Source organism: Myxine glutinosa, chromosome 9 (genome assembly GCF_964187855.1).
Source record: "Myxine glutinosa chromosome 9, kmMyxGlut1.1, whole genome shotgun sequence".
Taxonomy (NCBI): Eukaryota; Metazoa; Chordata; class Myxini; order Myxiniformes; family Myxinidae; genus Myxine; species Myxine glutinosa.
Window position 1 is genome coordinate 38,396,817 of NC_136269.1, and position 17,683 is coordinate 38,414,499.

Here is a 17,683-nt window from a genome sequence, read left to right on the forward strand (position 1 = left end):
ACCAATATACTTGAAAAATCTTCGATTGAGGAAGTAATAAATAACATAAAAAGTAGAACGGCACTCCGTAGAGAGCATACCTCTGCCGGGTTGGCCATATCACTCAATGGTGAAGAATCACTTTAACAATTCTACTAGCTGGATCCGGATCTTTACCAAAATTGAATCGATTCTTCCTTGTCACACACACAACATGTACAACAAGTTTTGTCCAAATCCGTCCACAACTTTTTGAGATATCCTGCTATGTATCGTTTTGGCCCCTATCTCGCAATGGTGAAGAATCATTTTTTAAAATTCTAGTAGCCGGATCCGAATCCGGATCTTCACCAAAATCGAATCATTTCGTCCTTGTCGCTTTCGCTACATCTCTGCCAAATTTCGTCCGAATCCGTCCACAACATTTTGAGATATTTTGTTCACAAACGGACAAACAAACAAACAAACAGACGGGTGAAAATATAACCTCCATCCACCTTTGGTGGCGAAGGTAACAAACTGCCATGGAATGAAAAGGAAAGTGCTGAAAACCCATATCGATGGCAATGCAAGCTGACATGACATTTCATATAACAAAACCAAACACCAACAGAAAAATTAATTCCATTTGACGTCTCACTTAATGTTCATTATTACATTTATGGATCTTCATCAGACTGTCGCAGCATTGGTACATCAGGAAGAGTACAATGACGTGAGGCCATCAGCCATTGACCCAAACACCAGCAAGGATAATTAACCAACCGATAGATTTTTATGGTCAGACAACAGAAGTGGTACATTTCTTTTCCTTGTCGTCCTGCCATCAACCATGGCATCTCCTGGGGTGACCATACTGCACAGCTGGCCTCCAAAGCCAGCAGCAGACTGGACATCCTCTATTGTTCCCAGTAATTCCTTGAAAAATCAGAACGACTCACAACCTACAAGGCCTTTGCAGCTCAATACATGGGACGTGAGGCTGTTCAAAAGTCACTCCCCCCTCCAGAATTCAAGAAGGTCATGCACCACCATCTCAAGTCTCCATCCCTACAAGCAATCCTTTTTACTCTCATTAACCCTAACTATCCAAACCATCTTTTGCTGATTTGTGCCCCCCCCCCCCTCCTCTTTCCAGTTCAGTTATTCCCTTGCCTGTTGAGTCCAATGTGGCCCCACTTCTTCCACGGCCAGTTCGTTGCCATTTTATCATCTTCCCTATGAGCCTCGACCTTGTATAGAAAAAAAATGTCGATAAAAATAAAACGAGAGCAAAGTCGATGTTGCGGCATCGCATAATCCCCGTGCTTCCCACCTAAAGTAAAGTTGAAAGATGTCGTGATGCTCCACCAGGAATGACCCAATATCAAATTCTTCATTAAATTTTTTTCCCCGTTTTGACCCCTGTAAGTCTCCATCTCCTGGAGCATGAACCGGAACCAAAAAAAAGTTACGTATTTCATGCGTCCCCCCAATGTGGATTGCATATACAAAGTTTCATTTTTTTTATTTATTATTACCTTCGCCACCAAAGGTGGATGGAGGTTATGTTTTCACCCCTGTCTGTCTGTTTGTCTGTCCGTTTCTGGACAAAATATCTCAAAAGGTTGTGACGGATTCAGACGAAATTTGGCAAAGATGTAGCGGATGTCTCAAGGACGAAATGATTAAATTTTGGTGAAGATTCCGATTCGGATCCGGCTGGTAGAATTTTTAAGTGATTATTCACCATTGGGAGATCGGGCCAAAAACGATACATAGCAGGATATCTCAAAAAGTTATGGATGGATTTGACGAAACTTGGTGGACCGGTTGTGTGTGTGACAAGGAAGAATCGATTCAATTTTGGTGAAGATCCGGATTCAGCTAGTAGAATTTTTTAAGTGATTCTTCACTATTGAGTGATATGACCAATCAGGTGGAGGTATGCTCTCTCCTGAGTGCCGTTCTTGTTATTTTATGCATTATTGTTTTTGTTTTTTTGAACTCACCCTTGTGGGTGGGAGCAAAACGCTAAACTGCTCTTGCACCTTCCTGCCATGTGGATCATAACTACCAAATTTGATGAATTTCTGCCCAACCGTTTATGAGGAGATGGTGTGACGGATGGACGGACGGACAGACGGAGCCCATTATAATATCCCCCAGTTTCCCCTCACCACCATTTATTTCAAAAGGCGTGGGGATGAAAATATGTAGGTAGGGCACTTGTTATTGAGCTCTCTGGTCTGGATACAACGCCTTCGGGATAGGCCCGAGCTCCAATGTCATCCTGGTGCTCCAAAGGCAGTTACATCAGGAAGATCCCACAGTACCTTTCAAAAAAATTTCTCAACATCTGAATTTTTGGACAAGGCAATAAGTCGGTCGTGCAGTTTGCCAGTACTCGCCTAGTAGATTTAAAAGACTCCGGGACACCTCTCAAAGGAGTAGGCCTTTGTGTGCTGGTACCACTTGACCAAAATCCATATAATACCGCCCCCACTAGGAGGGCAATGAAAAACTGCAACCATTGGAATATTTACCATGAAAATGCCCCAACAGCACTGAAACTCTTTCATTAGCCCCCATTGGACTTAGTCCGAAATGGCGGCTTACGGATTGGGTCTCGTCCATCGGTCGGTCCGTCTGTGCGTCCACAACCATATCTTGGAGATTTATGGACCCATTTTGTTAATACTTGGCCCGAAGACAATACATGATTGTATACACATGCACATCATTTTGTTTCACGATGCGATCAAAAATGGCTGACTGGCGGCCATTTTGGTTGTAAAATACCCGATGTTGAACACGTCCTCAACCATTTATCGGGCATGCATTTACCGATGTTGATCAAATTTGGTACACGGATAACCAATGTTGGCACGTCATTGTTTTTCGAGATCAGATCCAAGATGGCCGACCGGTGGCCATTTTGTTACTCAAACGTGTCTCCAACAATTCCTCGGACATGCATGGTCCGATTTTGTTCAAACTTGGCACAACTCAGTACGACATGGCATACACATGCACCTCACTTTGTTTTTTGTGATCTGATAAAAGATGGCCGACGAGTAGACTGGCGACCATTTTAGTTGCAAAACATCCGGTATTGAACACGTCCTCAACAATTTCTCAGACATGCATTTACCGATCTTTTTCAAACTTGGCACACATATAATGAATGATGGTATATATTATATGCAGAAGATTTTGTTTTGTAATCCGACCAAAGATGGCCGACTGGTGGCCTTTAACTCCATACAGGAAAATTACTAAAACCAGGGGTTATGACATTTTACGTCTTTTTCTTCTTGTTCTTCTATGAAAGGGAATTTTGAATTAGAAGCAGTGTAAAATAAAATCTACACCAAGAATACATAACATTGTTGTGCAAAGCACAGAGTACGCTGAGAACATTTTAAAAACGATAATCAATTAAAGTCTCAAAGATGGTACAATAACAAACAGAACACCAAAATACATGATTCTCATCCTTTTCATTCTATTTCCTTCCTTTAGTATTTTTTTTTTTTGTATACAAGATCGAGGCTCGTGTAAGAGCTAGCACAGTAAACAGACATTAGCATATAAAACACAAAAAACATAAACGGACAGTCGGACACAAAAAACAATATAGGGAGGGGAAGACAAGATGGGGAGAGAGAGGGAAGCACACAAGGATAATAGGAGAGAACAGGGATATCGAAGATCTTTGGAAGGGGGAGGGCTGGGGGGAGGAGGGAGGGGTACACGGTATAAAGCAAATGAACACTTCTAGGAATTTCAGGATTGAAGTTGGGGGTTTAAAGAGGTGGATTTGGGGGGTTTTAACGGGGGTAGAAAAGATCAAGGTTTTGGATGGGGGAAGATAACAGATGGTGGTGAACAGCTGTTTTAAAGACCTGGAGGGAGGAGTGGGATTGAAGAGAGTGAGGGAGTTTGTTCCAGAGGCGGGAGAAAAGAGGAATGAAAGAGTGAAGGTGAGCAGAGTATTGCAATGTCTAAGGCCATTTTTATGTTAACCGACACTGCTGTTGATCTCAAGAATTCAGTAAAAAGAGTGCTTCAGGATGATGCAGAGAGCTGTCTACTTTGGGTTCGATTTCTGATCCAGCTATAAACTGTCGGATTGGTGCTTTGCAGGCAGAGCATTGCATCAATCTATTAGTGCACCGTCTCTTGGACGGACGTTAAGCTGGGCACCTGTCTGCCACCATTAGCTGCAAGACCTTAAACATCCCACGGCGTCTTTCGATGAGGAAGAGTAAGCACGACACATAGTAAGGCGGGTTAATGCTGACATGCTGAACAAATTACAAATTCCTGCAATAACCATCTTCTGTTGAACATCAGGCAGAGCCAGCTGGTTCATGAAACGCTTGGACAAATCGTCCATGTTTTACGGGGTGGCAGGATTGCTCAGAGGTATGCACACCAATTGTTGAGCTTCCTCGCCAAGGTTAGAATCTCGAGGCAGCAATATACCCTGGTTGTTGTTGTTGTTATCTAGCTCCGGATAGTTCTCTCGAGCACGTGGCATGGGGATGGGGACAGCCGATCGATCTCCCAGGAGCGACCCAGATATCCCCCACATCCAGGATGGTGGTGCACCTCTGCCTTCACGAAGTCAGGGCCAGGACAGATTTAGAGAAATAGAAAAAGAGGAAGAGAGAGAAGAGACAAGAGGGAAAGGGCCGGTCGATGGGGACTGATCGGCTCTCTGACCGTGACCACACTGCCCTGACGAATCCGGGCAGCAGGGAAGAATGGGGAAGATTTCGCCCCCGACTTGTGTTTGGGGGTGCAACCACCGCAAAGAGGCATCCCCGATAGTTGTCATACTCTGGTTGTTTTGTATGCAGATCGATGCATCAACATGTACGCTGTCCATCGGAAGCACGATCCCATACCGTTTTCCCCAAAAGGTCAGGGAGTTATCGCCAGCACCCTGAACAAATTACAAAATCCGATCCAAATCACCATCAGTCGGGTTGTGAAGTACATGGCTCACACCAACCCCATGGTCAATCCCACAAAAAGGTGGGAATAATTGGGAATATTAAAATTAGTAGTAGTAGTAGTAGTAGTGGTAGTAGTAGTAGTAGTAGTAGTAGTAGTAGTAGTAGTAGTAGTAGTAGTAGTAGTAGTTGTGGTAGTGGTAGTAGTAGTAGTGATGGTAGTAGTAGTGGTAGTAGTAGTGCTTTTGTTGGAAAGGTTACAGAGATTTGCGTTCATAGCTCATGCAAGCTCAGGCAAACATATGTTCCCAGTTTAATGTCACTCAATTCCTCATCTCTGCAAGTCCATGGTTTGAACTACAGTAGACAAGGTAGAGCATTTTGAAGAGAAAGCACTACCAAGACAGATAAGGGGAAGGTAAAAGAACGCCAAAGAACACCAAAAAAAGAACGCCAAAGAACACCAAAAAGAATGCCAAATAACACATCTATCTATAATTCCAGTAATCTCTGTGTGTGTGTGTGTGTCTGTGTGTGTGTGTGTGTGTGTGTGTGTGTGTGTGTTTGTCTGTGACCGCTGTTTCTCGACAACTACCGGTCCGATATACTTGAAACTTGCCAGGTATATTGCTGGGGACCCGAGGATGTGCCTTTTCAAGGTTTCATATTAATCGGAGAAGTAGTTACCGAGCTATGGCGATTTCTTTACCAAACTCCGCAAGCCGTTCGCTTTGGACCAAACCATTTCATGTAAATAGAGGGGGGGGGGGGGGTTCTGTGGTCGTTGCGAATGGACCAAACCATTTCATGTAAATAGAGGGGGGGGGGTTCTGTGGTCGTTACTGCCACGTGGTTTCAAAGTTTTTTTTTGTTGTTGTTTGCACGCATGCTTTTTTGCACGCACGTACGGGCACCCACGTACGGGCACGTCCTAGTTTATACAAATAAGAGCAAAGTATCTTGTGGGGAGACTGTACAAAGTGCATCATTTATAGTCCAGGTTTCCTTAAACTTTTGAACAGTGTTACTATATTCTGCCGCCTTGTACTCCGAAATAATGCGTGAGCGTATTAAGCCCTTCAGCCATACAGAACTGTGTTCCACCACATCTTTATCTATTTTTGCCTTCCTGGTTTTATATATTGCCATTTTCCCACAGGCTAAAATAAAGTTAACAAGGAGATCTCGTGACTTGCTTAGTTTCTTTACCGGGTGCCCGATGATAAAAAGTGTTGGAGAGAAGTGAAGCCAGAAGCGCAAGAGAAGATTTTTCATCAGTAAGAAGCCTGGTTCAAGACGGTGGCATTGAAGGTACTAGGGCATGCCCGTACTATATATATATCTAAAATTATATCCCCCCCCTCTATTTACATGAAATGGATTGGTCCAAAGCGAACGGCTTGCGAGTACGGTGACAATCCCCCCCCCCCCCCCTCTATTTACATGAAATGGTTTGGTCCAAAGCGAACGGCTTGCGAGTACGGTGACAATCCCCCCCCTCTATTTACATGAAATGGTTTGGTCCAAAGCGAACGGCTTGCGGAGTTTGGTAAAGAAATCGCCATAGCATGCACAAACGCGCAGGAAAGCGAAAGAATCGCAAATTAGTTTTAATTAGTTTTAAAACATAGTTTAACGCCAACATAGCGGCAACATAGTTTGCCAACGTGAAATAAATGAATACGCTCTCAAATGTGCCGTCCGAGGCAGAGTCTGTTCGCCACGTTCGGCACACGTGATAATTCGCTGCTCTCTGATTGGTTGAATCGTTTTTTGGACATAGCTCGGTAACTACTTGTCCGATTAATATGAAACCTTGAAAAGGCACATCCTCGGGTCCCCAGCAATATACCTGGCAAGTTTAAAGTATATCGGACCCGTGGTTGTCGAGAAACAGCGGTCACAGACAAACAGACACACAGACACACACACACACACACAGAGATTACTGGAATTATAGATAGATATGTGAAATATAGTTTCCCTTTCACCACAAAAGCAGCATTCCTCTGGGAAGTTAGTGAAATGCCGCATCATAGATCCAGAGCTCAGTGCACCATGTAGCAACCTCCAACTTAAGTCTGCCATCATTATTGGCGTTGGGTAGAGATAAAGTGAATCCCAACGTGGATGAACAGTCGAAGGAAGTGGAAGAATCTCACGCCAGGGAGTATCTAGTCGGGTTGCAAGAGCTATATAATGGAGCGAGTGGATCACTAGCAGGTATATATTTTTCCTTGATAGCCCACAGAACGACATTTCCACTGTGCCAAGGATCTTACTCATATTGTTTGCAGGTATTGGCTGAGAGAGGTCGCAACATCGTGGTCGGATTTTAAAATCCATGGAGTTACCGATGGACATCTGTCCAGATCCATCACCCTCTTTGAGATTCTCTAGATATTCCAGATAATCGGGAGGCAAGGAGCTTTTGACCTCTTCAAGTATCCTGGAGGGGATCCTGATTGTCCTCAGGCCCATTTTCGCTGCGAGCTCCTTGGGTAAAATAAGCCTTCTCTTACCATCGTTCAGAAGGTCTCCCACTGTGGATATGCTACCAGCTAAGAGGCTCCTTCTTACTGAAAAGGAAGCCAGAGTTGGGCCCTGTAGAAGAGGGTTGAGAATGAGCGGTTCTTCTAACAGGTCCTTGCCTGGATAAGGAACTGTTCTTTGTACGTCGACTACATTCCAAGCCTTCAGCATTTCTTGATAAAAAAGAGGCAATGTAGCGCTAGACAGGCTCCGAGATGTACTGATGAAAAGATTCCTTTTGTACCCAAGATTGAGCACTTTGCTGAAGAAGTACGATGCCAGTGAGCACCATTACGGTGCAGGGTTCACATGTAGGTAACGTTGTATGGTCTTCAGCCTGGATGCGTGGTAGTGGCTTCGAAGGCAGGGAAAAGGTGTCCACCTTCTGCAAAAGGCAAGCTCAGAATGCCCAGGGAAACCCAGTGTTTACCATTCCAAAAGTAGTCCAGTAGCTTCCTCTGCATCTTAACCAGAAACTCCTCTGGAGTGCTTATGCAAGAGAGCCTGAATACTAACTTCGGAATTATAACCTGTTTAATAAGGAGTGTTTTTCCCCTCAGACAGGACTTTTAGTAGTCCACTCCAGTCTCTCAACTTTGCTTCGATCTTGTCCCCTAAAGTGTTCCAGTTAATGAGTGGTGAGGACCCATGGGAAGTGGACAAGTGCACCCCCAAATATTTGATCTCATTGCGACTCCAGGTCAATTTCTGAAAAAGCGTTGGTAGCTCCTTTACCTGCATTTGTCCAATAAGAAGCCCCGAGCTTTTCCTCCAATTGATTGTAGCAGACGATGCTGCTGAATAGACCTGCTGACAATCATAAACTATTTGCATATCCCTTGCATTACTGGCAAACACGAGAACATCATCTGCATATGCAGAAAGTTTGAGGTTGACCCTGTTGTGTGGCACCACAATGCCAGTTAGCCTTCTTCTCATCAAACAAAGGAAGGGTTCGATACATAGGGAATATAATTGGCCGGACAGGGGACATCCTTGTCTTATTCCTCTCTCAAATGGAAAGGGTGCGAGCAAGAAACCGTTGACTTTAACTAGGCATTCTGCCGACATGTACAACGTCTGAATCATGCCTACAAATCTCCTCCCCAACCCAAATGTTAGCAAGGTTTCAAACAGATACTCATGGTTCATCTGGTCAAAGGCTTTCTCCTGATCCAAGGAGAGAAATCCGACTTGAGTCCGAGTCATGTCCGCATACTGTATCAGGTCTCTGACAAGGGATATGTTGTCATGTATTGTCCTGCCTGGAATGGCATAAGATTGGTCCGGGCTGACTAGTTTTGTCAGGACTGGTCCGAGACGGAGTGACAACATTTTAGCCATGACCTTATAATCCACACACAGCAGAGACACAGGGCGGTAATTCTTCACGTCTCTCAAGTCACCCTCCTTGGGAATCAAGACCAGAATCGCTCGACGCCAAGAAAGGGGCATTATACCTGTATCACATGCTTCCTGAGCTACGCTTAGGTAATCAGGTCCAACCAAGTCCCATACTTTTGTACAGAATTCACATGATAAGCCATCCATGCCAGGGGATTTATCTCTTGATAGGCTGTGCAGGGCGGTTTTCAATTCTTCCAGAGATAATGGAGTCTCCAGCTGCTCCCGGTCTTCTACAGAGGCTTCAGGAAGACTACTCCACAATGTGCCACCTGCACCTGCGTCTGTGCTCTTCCCCGAATACAGCTGAGCATAAAAGGCTCTAATTCGTTTTTGAACACTCTCAGAGCCATTGAGCAAGAGACCATCTTCTGCGAGAACACTCGCTATAGTCCTGAATTGACCTTTGCGTTTTTCCACCCCTTTGAGATAATTCAGGACATATTCATCCTCAGAAATAAACTGCAAACGAGAGCGCACATACGCCCCTCGTGCCTTCACCCGACTACATGCTTTAAGGGTGCTCTTTTTTTCTTGGTATGCCTGCAGTTCAGTAGAGGTAAGTGTGGCCAGGTGCTTCTCAAGGTGCAGCAGTTCCTCTTCCAGTCTTTTGATCCCTAACCCAAGTGTTTTGCTCGATCCATACGAGTATCCCTGACACAGCAATTTCAATCGTACCTTGCCTACATCCCACCAGAATCCAAGCGAGCAAAAATCTCCTTTTTTATTCCTCCAGGCTTTCCAAAAATTGAAAAAGATTGACAAAAAGGCTTCATCCTGACTTAAAGCATTGTTCAGGTGCCACAAGCCCGGGCCTTGCCTTGTTTCCGCCAGGGAAAACTTAATCCAGGCCAAGTTGTGATCTGTGAAATGGGCAACTTTTATGCCGGAGTCACTGACAATCTTACACCAACGGTGAGACACGTAAATTCTATCGAGCCGGGATTGTGATATATGACCACCTCTGATACTCGTATACGTGAATGTTCTGTCTGTGGGGTGTTGTATGTGCCAAGTATCCCTCAAGTTTAACAGTGTTATGGTTTGTTGTAATATTCTTACAGAGGGATTATGCGGCTCCTGACCTATTCGATCGAGGGAGGGGTTTAGAGTGCAATTAAAGTCTCCTCCAAGAATTACACACTCTTCAGCAGGCAAGGTGAGCATGAATCTCTGCAACCGGTTGAAGAAAATCCCCCTTGCAACTCCTACACAAGGTGCATAAATGTTGACGAAATTGACAACAAATTCTTCAAACTTTGCTTTTATATGTAGCAACCGCCCCACACTGGCTTCCTTTACGACAAGTATTTCAGGTTTCCTCTTTGGTGAAAAGAGGGTAGCCACTCCACAAGATGTGTCCGTTAGGTGACTGAAAAAGGCCAAGCCTTCTCATTGGTTTTCCCATCGGGATGCAGCCTCTGGGGTCGTGTGGGTTTCCTGCAGAAAGGTTACATCAAGTTTTTCCTTCACACAGAATCACACAGTGCACACGGAATGCATCCTTACAGCCATTGACATTCAATGATCCTATTCGTAAGTTTGATGTCATTATTGTATTGAGAGTTTTGTTTCTGTGAAATTCATCCTCCTAAACGACTTTATATTCAGGCCCGTAACTCAACAACTTTGCTAGAAACTTCCTGACTCGGGCTTGTTCGGCCGAGCCTGAAGTCTTTGTTTTATGTCCCTCTCTCCTTAGTACATACAAGGAATGCACTAGCAAGTCATAATCTTTCCACCGTTTCAGTGCATTTTCCACTTTCTTCCTGCTATGCAAGCTTTGTTCCAGGAACTCGAGTATCTCCTGGCTGGGGATGCAGGAATGGCGTCCTGCAGGTAGGTCTGTCTCTAAACCAGTCAGTGACCCTTGATAGTCTTCCCCATCACCAATACTTTCCTCATCATCGCTGTCTGGAGGTTCAAGATCCTTCTCCTTTGGTGTACTTGTACAGTGTGTCAAGTCTTCTGCCATGTCGTCTCTCAAGGCTGACTTGGCATAATCTTCTGGCACGGAGGAATGCTCCTTTGGCTCTGATGCGGCGGACGTTGCTTCACCTGTGGGAGTGGATGCCTCCTCCTCAGTTGGTATAGGAGATCCAACCTTTTGGGGTGGTAAAATAGAGATGTGCTCAACTATTCCCCTTTCTGCGCCAACAGTGAGTGAAGTGACATCACCTGAGATGTCGGTCAGTGCCAGCAACTTTATTGATGCTTGTGTGTCTGGTTCCTTCTCTCTGTCTGTCCCACCGATGAATGCTACTTCAGAATCCTTTGAAACTTCGGTGTTAATCCTTCGGTTCAGAACTGCTCTTGTAGATGTTTCAATCCCTGGTTTATTTTGAAGCTTCGTTGCAGTTGTTATTATTGGATGTATTTTCTCAGGAGCCAACATCACAGTATCGTTTGGCCCTGTCAAGTGAGATACTTCTAGGTTGTTTATCTTTACCATGCTGGGTTTACTACCTGACGGTCTCCCTTCCTGTTCATCTATCTATAATTCCAGTAATCTCTGTGTGTGTGTTTGTCTGTGTGTATGTCTGTGTGTGTGTCTGTGACCGCTGTTTCTCGACAACCACGACGGGTCCGATATACTTTAAACTTGCCAGGTATATTGCTGGGGACCCGAGGATGTGCCTTTTCAAGGTTTCATATTAATCGGAGAAGTAGTTACCGAGCTATGTCCAAAAAACGATTCAACCAATCAGAGAGCAGCGAGTTATCACGTGTGCCGAACGTGCCGAACAGACTCTGCCTCGGACGGCACATTTGAGAGCGTATTCATTTATTTCACGTTGGCAAACTATGTTGCCGCTATGTTGGCGTTAAACTATGTTTTAAAACTAATTAAAACTAATTTGCGATTCTTTCGCTTTCCTGCGCGTTTGTGCACGCTATGGCGATTTCTTTACCAAACTCCGCAAGCCGTTCGCTTTGGACCAAACCATTTCATGTAAATAGAGGGGGGGGGGGGGGGGATTGTCACCGTACTCGCAAGCCGTTCGCTTTGGACCAAACCATTTCATGTAAATAGAGGGGGGGGATTGTCACCGTACTCGCAAGCCGTTCGCTTTGGACCAAACCATTTCATGTAAATAGAGGGGGGGGATTGTCACCGTACTCGCAAGCCGTTCGCTTTGGCTTTGCGAATGGACCAAACCATTTCATGTAAATAGAGGGGGGGGGATATAATTTTAGATATATATATAGTACGGGCATGCCCTAGTTCTTCAAACTGTCGTTGGGTGGATCTGAGAGAGAAGACTCTCCATATCCTGTCGTTTGATGAATAGTTTCCTCTTCTTCTTCTTCCATTTCTTCAGATTGGGTTACCACTCTTTTCTCCTTCAGAATACTAGGCTTTACAAATCCCTTTGACACATTACTTCCCGTGTCATCCTCAATTGTACCAGGGTGTTCCGTGGTCCCATCCTCTGCGGGTTCTGATTTCCTCTTCTGTGCTCTCTTTGCCTTCCCTGCTCCCACTGCCTGCCATTGATTTATGGCAGCAGAAGAGATGGGATGAGAAGCTGGTATAGAACTTTCTTGAGGGTCCACTGCCCTCGAGCACAAAGGAGCAGCCGCCTCTCTTAGGTTACCTTCAGTGACGCTGGGATCCTCTCGAGGCTGATCTGGACGTTGAAGAGCTGCAACCTCTTTAATGATAGTGGGGCAGTCTGCTCTCCTGTGATCCTTCGCTTTGCATACAAAACAACGGGGTTCGTTTGTCATATAAAACACCCTGTAATTCTTTCCGTCAAAAGGAATAACAAACGACCCCTCACATTCAGCGTCCTTTCCCAATTCAATGGATACTTGTCTTTTAAAAGACCAGACATGTTGTAGGGAGGGCTCATGACAGCCCAAAGACACAGGCTTGATGAGTGATCTCAACACTCCCAGTCGTTCCAGGAAAGGCACCACGACATTGTCAGGCACGTAAGGAGGTATATTAGATATAATTATCCTTGTACCAAGACTTGAGAGCGGCTCGACTTGTACAAAGAGTCCTCCCACACTAATCCCTTTCTCAATGACTTTGTTTGCTGCAGCCTCTGAGTTAAGAAAGAACACAGCTTGTCCATACATTTTCGAGGCTGCAACTATCGTTGCTGGATCAACCACACTAGCGAGTGCGTTCACATAGGCCTCTATTTGGGTGATTTGTCCCAACTCGCATTTCACCCCGTGCTTCCTTGTTAACACCTTAAACGGGTGGGCAGGGCGGTTCCCACCTGCACCAGAGGTAGTAGCGGCCATCCTTGCCCATGTACCATCCAGAGGCATGATTGCTATTAACGGTATATTTCCCGTCAAATGAAAATGAGAAAAAAATATCAATGAGCTCGTTCGTGAGCTTTTGCTTATTTCAGCACGACCGTGCAGGTATGCTGGTGATTAACTCAAAAGGATAATCAAATGCGCATTGAGCAAATAACTTATCGGCTTAATCGCCAAAACTATGCAAATTTAGCACAGAAAGTCAAGGGTGATTAAGCAAAAACAAGGAAGTCAAACAGTTTGTGATACGCCGCAAATCGGGCGCGGCAAATCTAGTCCCACACGGGTGCGGCCGCACGCCGCGGCTAGACCCGAACACAAAGGGCTAATAACTCAAACGGGACGTCAAAGTAAAGTAACAAAATGAACCAACTCGGTTCAAATAACCCAAATAAACCAAAAATACAAACGAAAACGGAAGAGGATGAGAAGGAAATGTCGAAAATAGCACGGCTCGAGGAGCAGCAAAATGGCGTGGCGTGGTAGTAGTAGTAGTAGTAGTAGTAGTAGTAGTAGTAGTAGTAGTAGCAGAAGTCATAGTAGTAGTAGCAGTAGTAGTAGCAGAAGTCATAGTAGTAGTAGCAGTAGTAGTAGCAGGGGTAGTAGCAGCAGTAGTAGTAACAGCATTAGTAGTAGTAGCAGTAGTAGTATAATAGTATTAGTAGTAGTGCTTTTGTTGGAAAGGTTACAGGGATTTGCGTTCAGAGCTCATGCAAGCTCAGGCAAACATATGTTCCCAGTTTAATGTCGCTCAATTCCTCATCTCTGCAAGTCCATGGTTTGAACTACAGTAGACAAGGTAGAGCATTTTGAAGAGAAAGCACTACCAAGACAGATAAGGGGAAGGTAAAAGAACGCCAAAGAACACCAAAAAAAAGAACGCCAAAGAACACCAAAAAGAATGCCAAATAACACATTTATACAAATAAGAGCAAAGTATCTCGTGGGGAGACCGTACAAAGTGCATCATTTATAGTCCAGGTTTCCTTAAACTTTTGAACAGTGTTACTATATTCTGCCGCCTTGTACTCCGAACGGAACTACTAAACGGAAGTGTTTTGAAAGTGCTAAAAAGGCGATTTGTGTTCTCCATTTTTCAAGTATATAATTCAATTAAAATGAAATAACGATTTTAAAAGTCGTATAGAAATTTTTCTGAAGTTTAACGCTGTTGATTTAGCATCTTATACACCGCCTCATTTACCACATTACATTAGTTACCACATTCAAACCTGGTGTTTGTGTCCTTTATAACGTCCTTAAAAACAGTAAGTTTCCTGTTTGGAATGATTTTCTATTTTGCTTAACTGTCAGACAGGCAGACAGAGTAAAAAAATTATCTCATTTCTTTCTGAACATGCGCGATCCGAACAAGTTCAGAACCAAAGTATGGTAAAGACAACAGTAAAGCGCGGCGTTACGCGCGCTGCTTGTGAGCAAGGAGGAAGCGGACAAGCGGTAACATATAAACGTCTTTATTGTAAGACTACACTGTAACACTAAACTCCTCCGGGCTGGTCGCCCGGGGTATATCATGAGGCCACGCCTACCCCTCGGGCGTGGCCACCGCCCACTCGGTGTGTGGAATGATGTCACCACGCCAGTGGGCTTTTGTGTCCGCCACACGCGCCCCCCCAGAATTCCCGCGCACCTGGAGGGCCAGTTTGCGGGGCAGACGAATGACCCGGCCGAAGCGCCCCCTGGCAATCGGCGGCGTCCGGGGTGCAGGGATACCAGGTGGGATGCCCCTGGCTGCCCCTGGGATGGGTGCAGGACCGGGGGGCGCCGTGGCGGCGGGGCTGGGCGGTGCCGGGGGTCCGCCCGCAGGAGGGCGGCCCCGACGTGGGGGTCGGGCCACTGGCGGTGGATGGTCCACATCGAGGTGGGCCGGCTTGAGGCGGTCTACCGAAACGCGGTCAGGAGTACCGCCGATGTCCAGGGTGAAGTGCTTCGCCCCGGTCTCCAGCACGCGGAAAGGCCCGTCGTACGGGGGCCGCAGTGGTGTCCGATGGGCATCGTGGCGGACGAAGACGTACTCCGCCGTGCGAAGCTCCGGGGCGACGTGCATCGGTGGGTGCCCGTGGCATGCCGTTGGCACCGGGGCGAACCTCTGGGCGGTCTCTTGCAGAGCGGAGCGCTGCTGTGCCGCGGACCATGGTGCCGTGGAGTCGGGGAGGAACTCGCCCGGCACCCGCAGCGGTTGCCCGAAGACCAACTCCGCCGCGGATGCGCGCAGGTCCTCCTTGGGCGCCGTCCGGAGGCCCAGCAGGACCCAGGGGAGCCTGTCGACCCAGCCGCCGTCGCGGAGGGTGGCCCGGAGCGCGGCCTTCAATGAGCGGTGAAATCGCTCACACAGGCCGTTAGCCTGGGGGTGGTAGGCCGTGGTTCGGTGCAGCTGGACCCCGAGCCCCTGCGCAACCGCCCCCCAGAGCTCCGAGGTGAACTGGGGGCCGCGGTCGGATGAGATGTCTGAGGGGGCGCCGAACCGGGCGACCCAGGTGGCGATGAAAGCCTGCGCGACATCGGCCGCCGTTGTCGACGCCAAGGGCACGGCCTCCGGCCACCGGGTGGTGCGGTCCACCATGGTGAGGACGTGGGTGAAACCCCGCGAGGGAGGCAGAGGTCCCACCAGGTCCACGTGGACGTGGTCAAACCGGCGTTCCGGCACCGTGAACGGGGCCAACGGGGCCTGGGTGTGCCGGTGCACCTTGGCGCGCTGGCACGCGAGGCACGTCCTGGCCCAGCCGCGGACGGCCTTCCGAAGGCCATGCCAGACGAACTTGTCGGCGATCAGCCTTTGGGAGGCCCTCGCGCCCGGGTGGGACAGGCCGTGGATGGCGTCAAACACCTGGCGCTTCCAGCCCGCGGGCACGATGGGGCGAGGACGCCCGAGGGAGACGTCGCACAAGAGAGCCGCGCCCGCGCCGTCGAACGGCACCTCGGTGACGCGGAGGCCCGTGACGGCGGTCCGCAAGGCCTGGACGTCGGGGTCAGCGGCCTGGTCCGCTGCCATCCGGGCATAGTCGATGCCGAGGTGGACTGCGTGGGCGACGGCCCGGGAAAGGCAATCCGCCACCGGGTTGTCCTTCCCCGCGACGTGCTGGATGTCCGTCGTGTACTCGGACACGGCCGAGAGGTGACGCTGCTGCCGGGCCGACCACGGCTCGGTGACCTTGCCCATCGCGAAGATCAGCGGCTTGTGGTCGACGAAGGCAGTGAACGCCCGGCCCTCGAGCAGATGGCGGAAGTGCCTGACCGCCAAGTGAAGTCCGAGCAACTCGCGGTCGAAGGTACTGTAACGGCGTTCGGGCGGGCGAAGCTGCCGGCTAAAGAACGCCAGCGGTTGCCAAGCTCCACGCACCCATTGCTCGTGCACCGCGCCCACTGCGTAGTCCGAGGCATCGGTGGTGAGGGCGATCGGTGCATCGGGCGCCGCGTGCGCAAGCATGGTGGCGTTAGCCAAGGCGAGCTTCGCGCCCGTGAACGCCGTGTCCATCTGCTCGGTCCAGGTAACGTCGCCTTTGCCCGGCTTACCTCGGAGAGCTTCGTGCAGGGGGCGCAGGAGCTGGGCGATACGGGGCAGGAACCGATGGTAAAAGTTCACCATGCCCAGGAACTCCTGCAGCCCTCTGATCATGCGGGGGCGCGGAAACCCCTTCACCGCCTCCACCTTGGCCGTCAGGGGGACGGCGCCGTGCCTGGTGACACGGTGCCCCAGAAAATCGATTGTGGCGGCGCCGAACCGGCACTTTGCGGGGTTCACAATCAGGCCATGCTGGCCCAGGCGTTCGAAGAGCGTGCGGAGGTGGCGTAGGTGCTCTTCGCGGGACGCGCTGGCGACGAGGATATCGTCCAGGTAGACGTAGACAAAATCCAAGTCGCGCAGGACGCTGTCCATCAGTCGCTGGAACGCCTGAGCCGCATTCTTCAGACCGAAGGGCATGCGCAGGAACTCGAAGAGTCCGAATGGCGTGATGACCGCCGTCTTCGGGACGTCCTCCGGCCTGACGGGGACCTGATGGTAGCCGCGTATGAGGTCCACCTTCGAGAAGAAGGACCTGCCTGCCAAACGGGCGGAAAAGTCCTGAATGTGGGGGACGGGGTAGCGGTCGGGAGTCGTGGCGTCATTGAGACGGCGATAGTCCCCGCACGGTCGCCATCCCCCGCCGGGCTTCGGCACGATGTGCAGCGGCGACGCCCAAGCGCTCTCTGAGCGCCGAACGATGCCGAGTCGCTCCAGGGTAGCGAACTCCGCTTTTGCCACCGCCAGCTTCGTCGGCTCGAGGCGGCGTGCCCGGGCGTAGACCGGTGGCCCGACGGTGGGGATGTGATGGGCCACCCCGTGCTTGACAGCCCCCGCCGAGAAGGTGGGCCGCGTGAGGGCCGGGAAGCCGGCGAGGAGGCGGGTGAATGCGTCCGCTGCCGGAAGCGTACAGACCAACGTGGCCGGAACCGAATCGTTCGGCAAGCCGCTTGGCAAGCCGCTCGTTGAGCTGGGCAACGCACATGCGAGCGAGCTGAATGTCTCGGCCTGGACAAGCCGT

General features: G+C 48.7%; 1 protein-coding gene across 1 annotated transcript in view; it reads left to right on the forward strand.

The window, feature by feature from the left end:
- LOC144893714 (uncharacterized) overlaps positions 1 to 17,683 on the forward strand; it is a 167,920-nt gene that overhangs the window by 61,658 nt on the left and 88,579 nt on the right. Inside the window, exons 2-3 of the mRNA XM_078785091.1 lie at positions 4,318 to 4,389; positions 4,827 to 5,004. Coding sequence (XP_078641217.1) covers positions 4,318 to 4,389; positions 4,827 to 5,004 — 250 coding nt within the window. The remainder of the gene's footprint in view (positions 1 to 4,317; positions 4,390 to 4,826; positions 5,005 to 17,683) is intronic.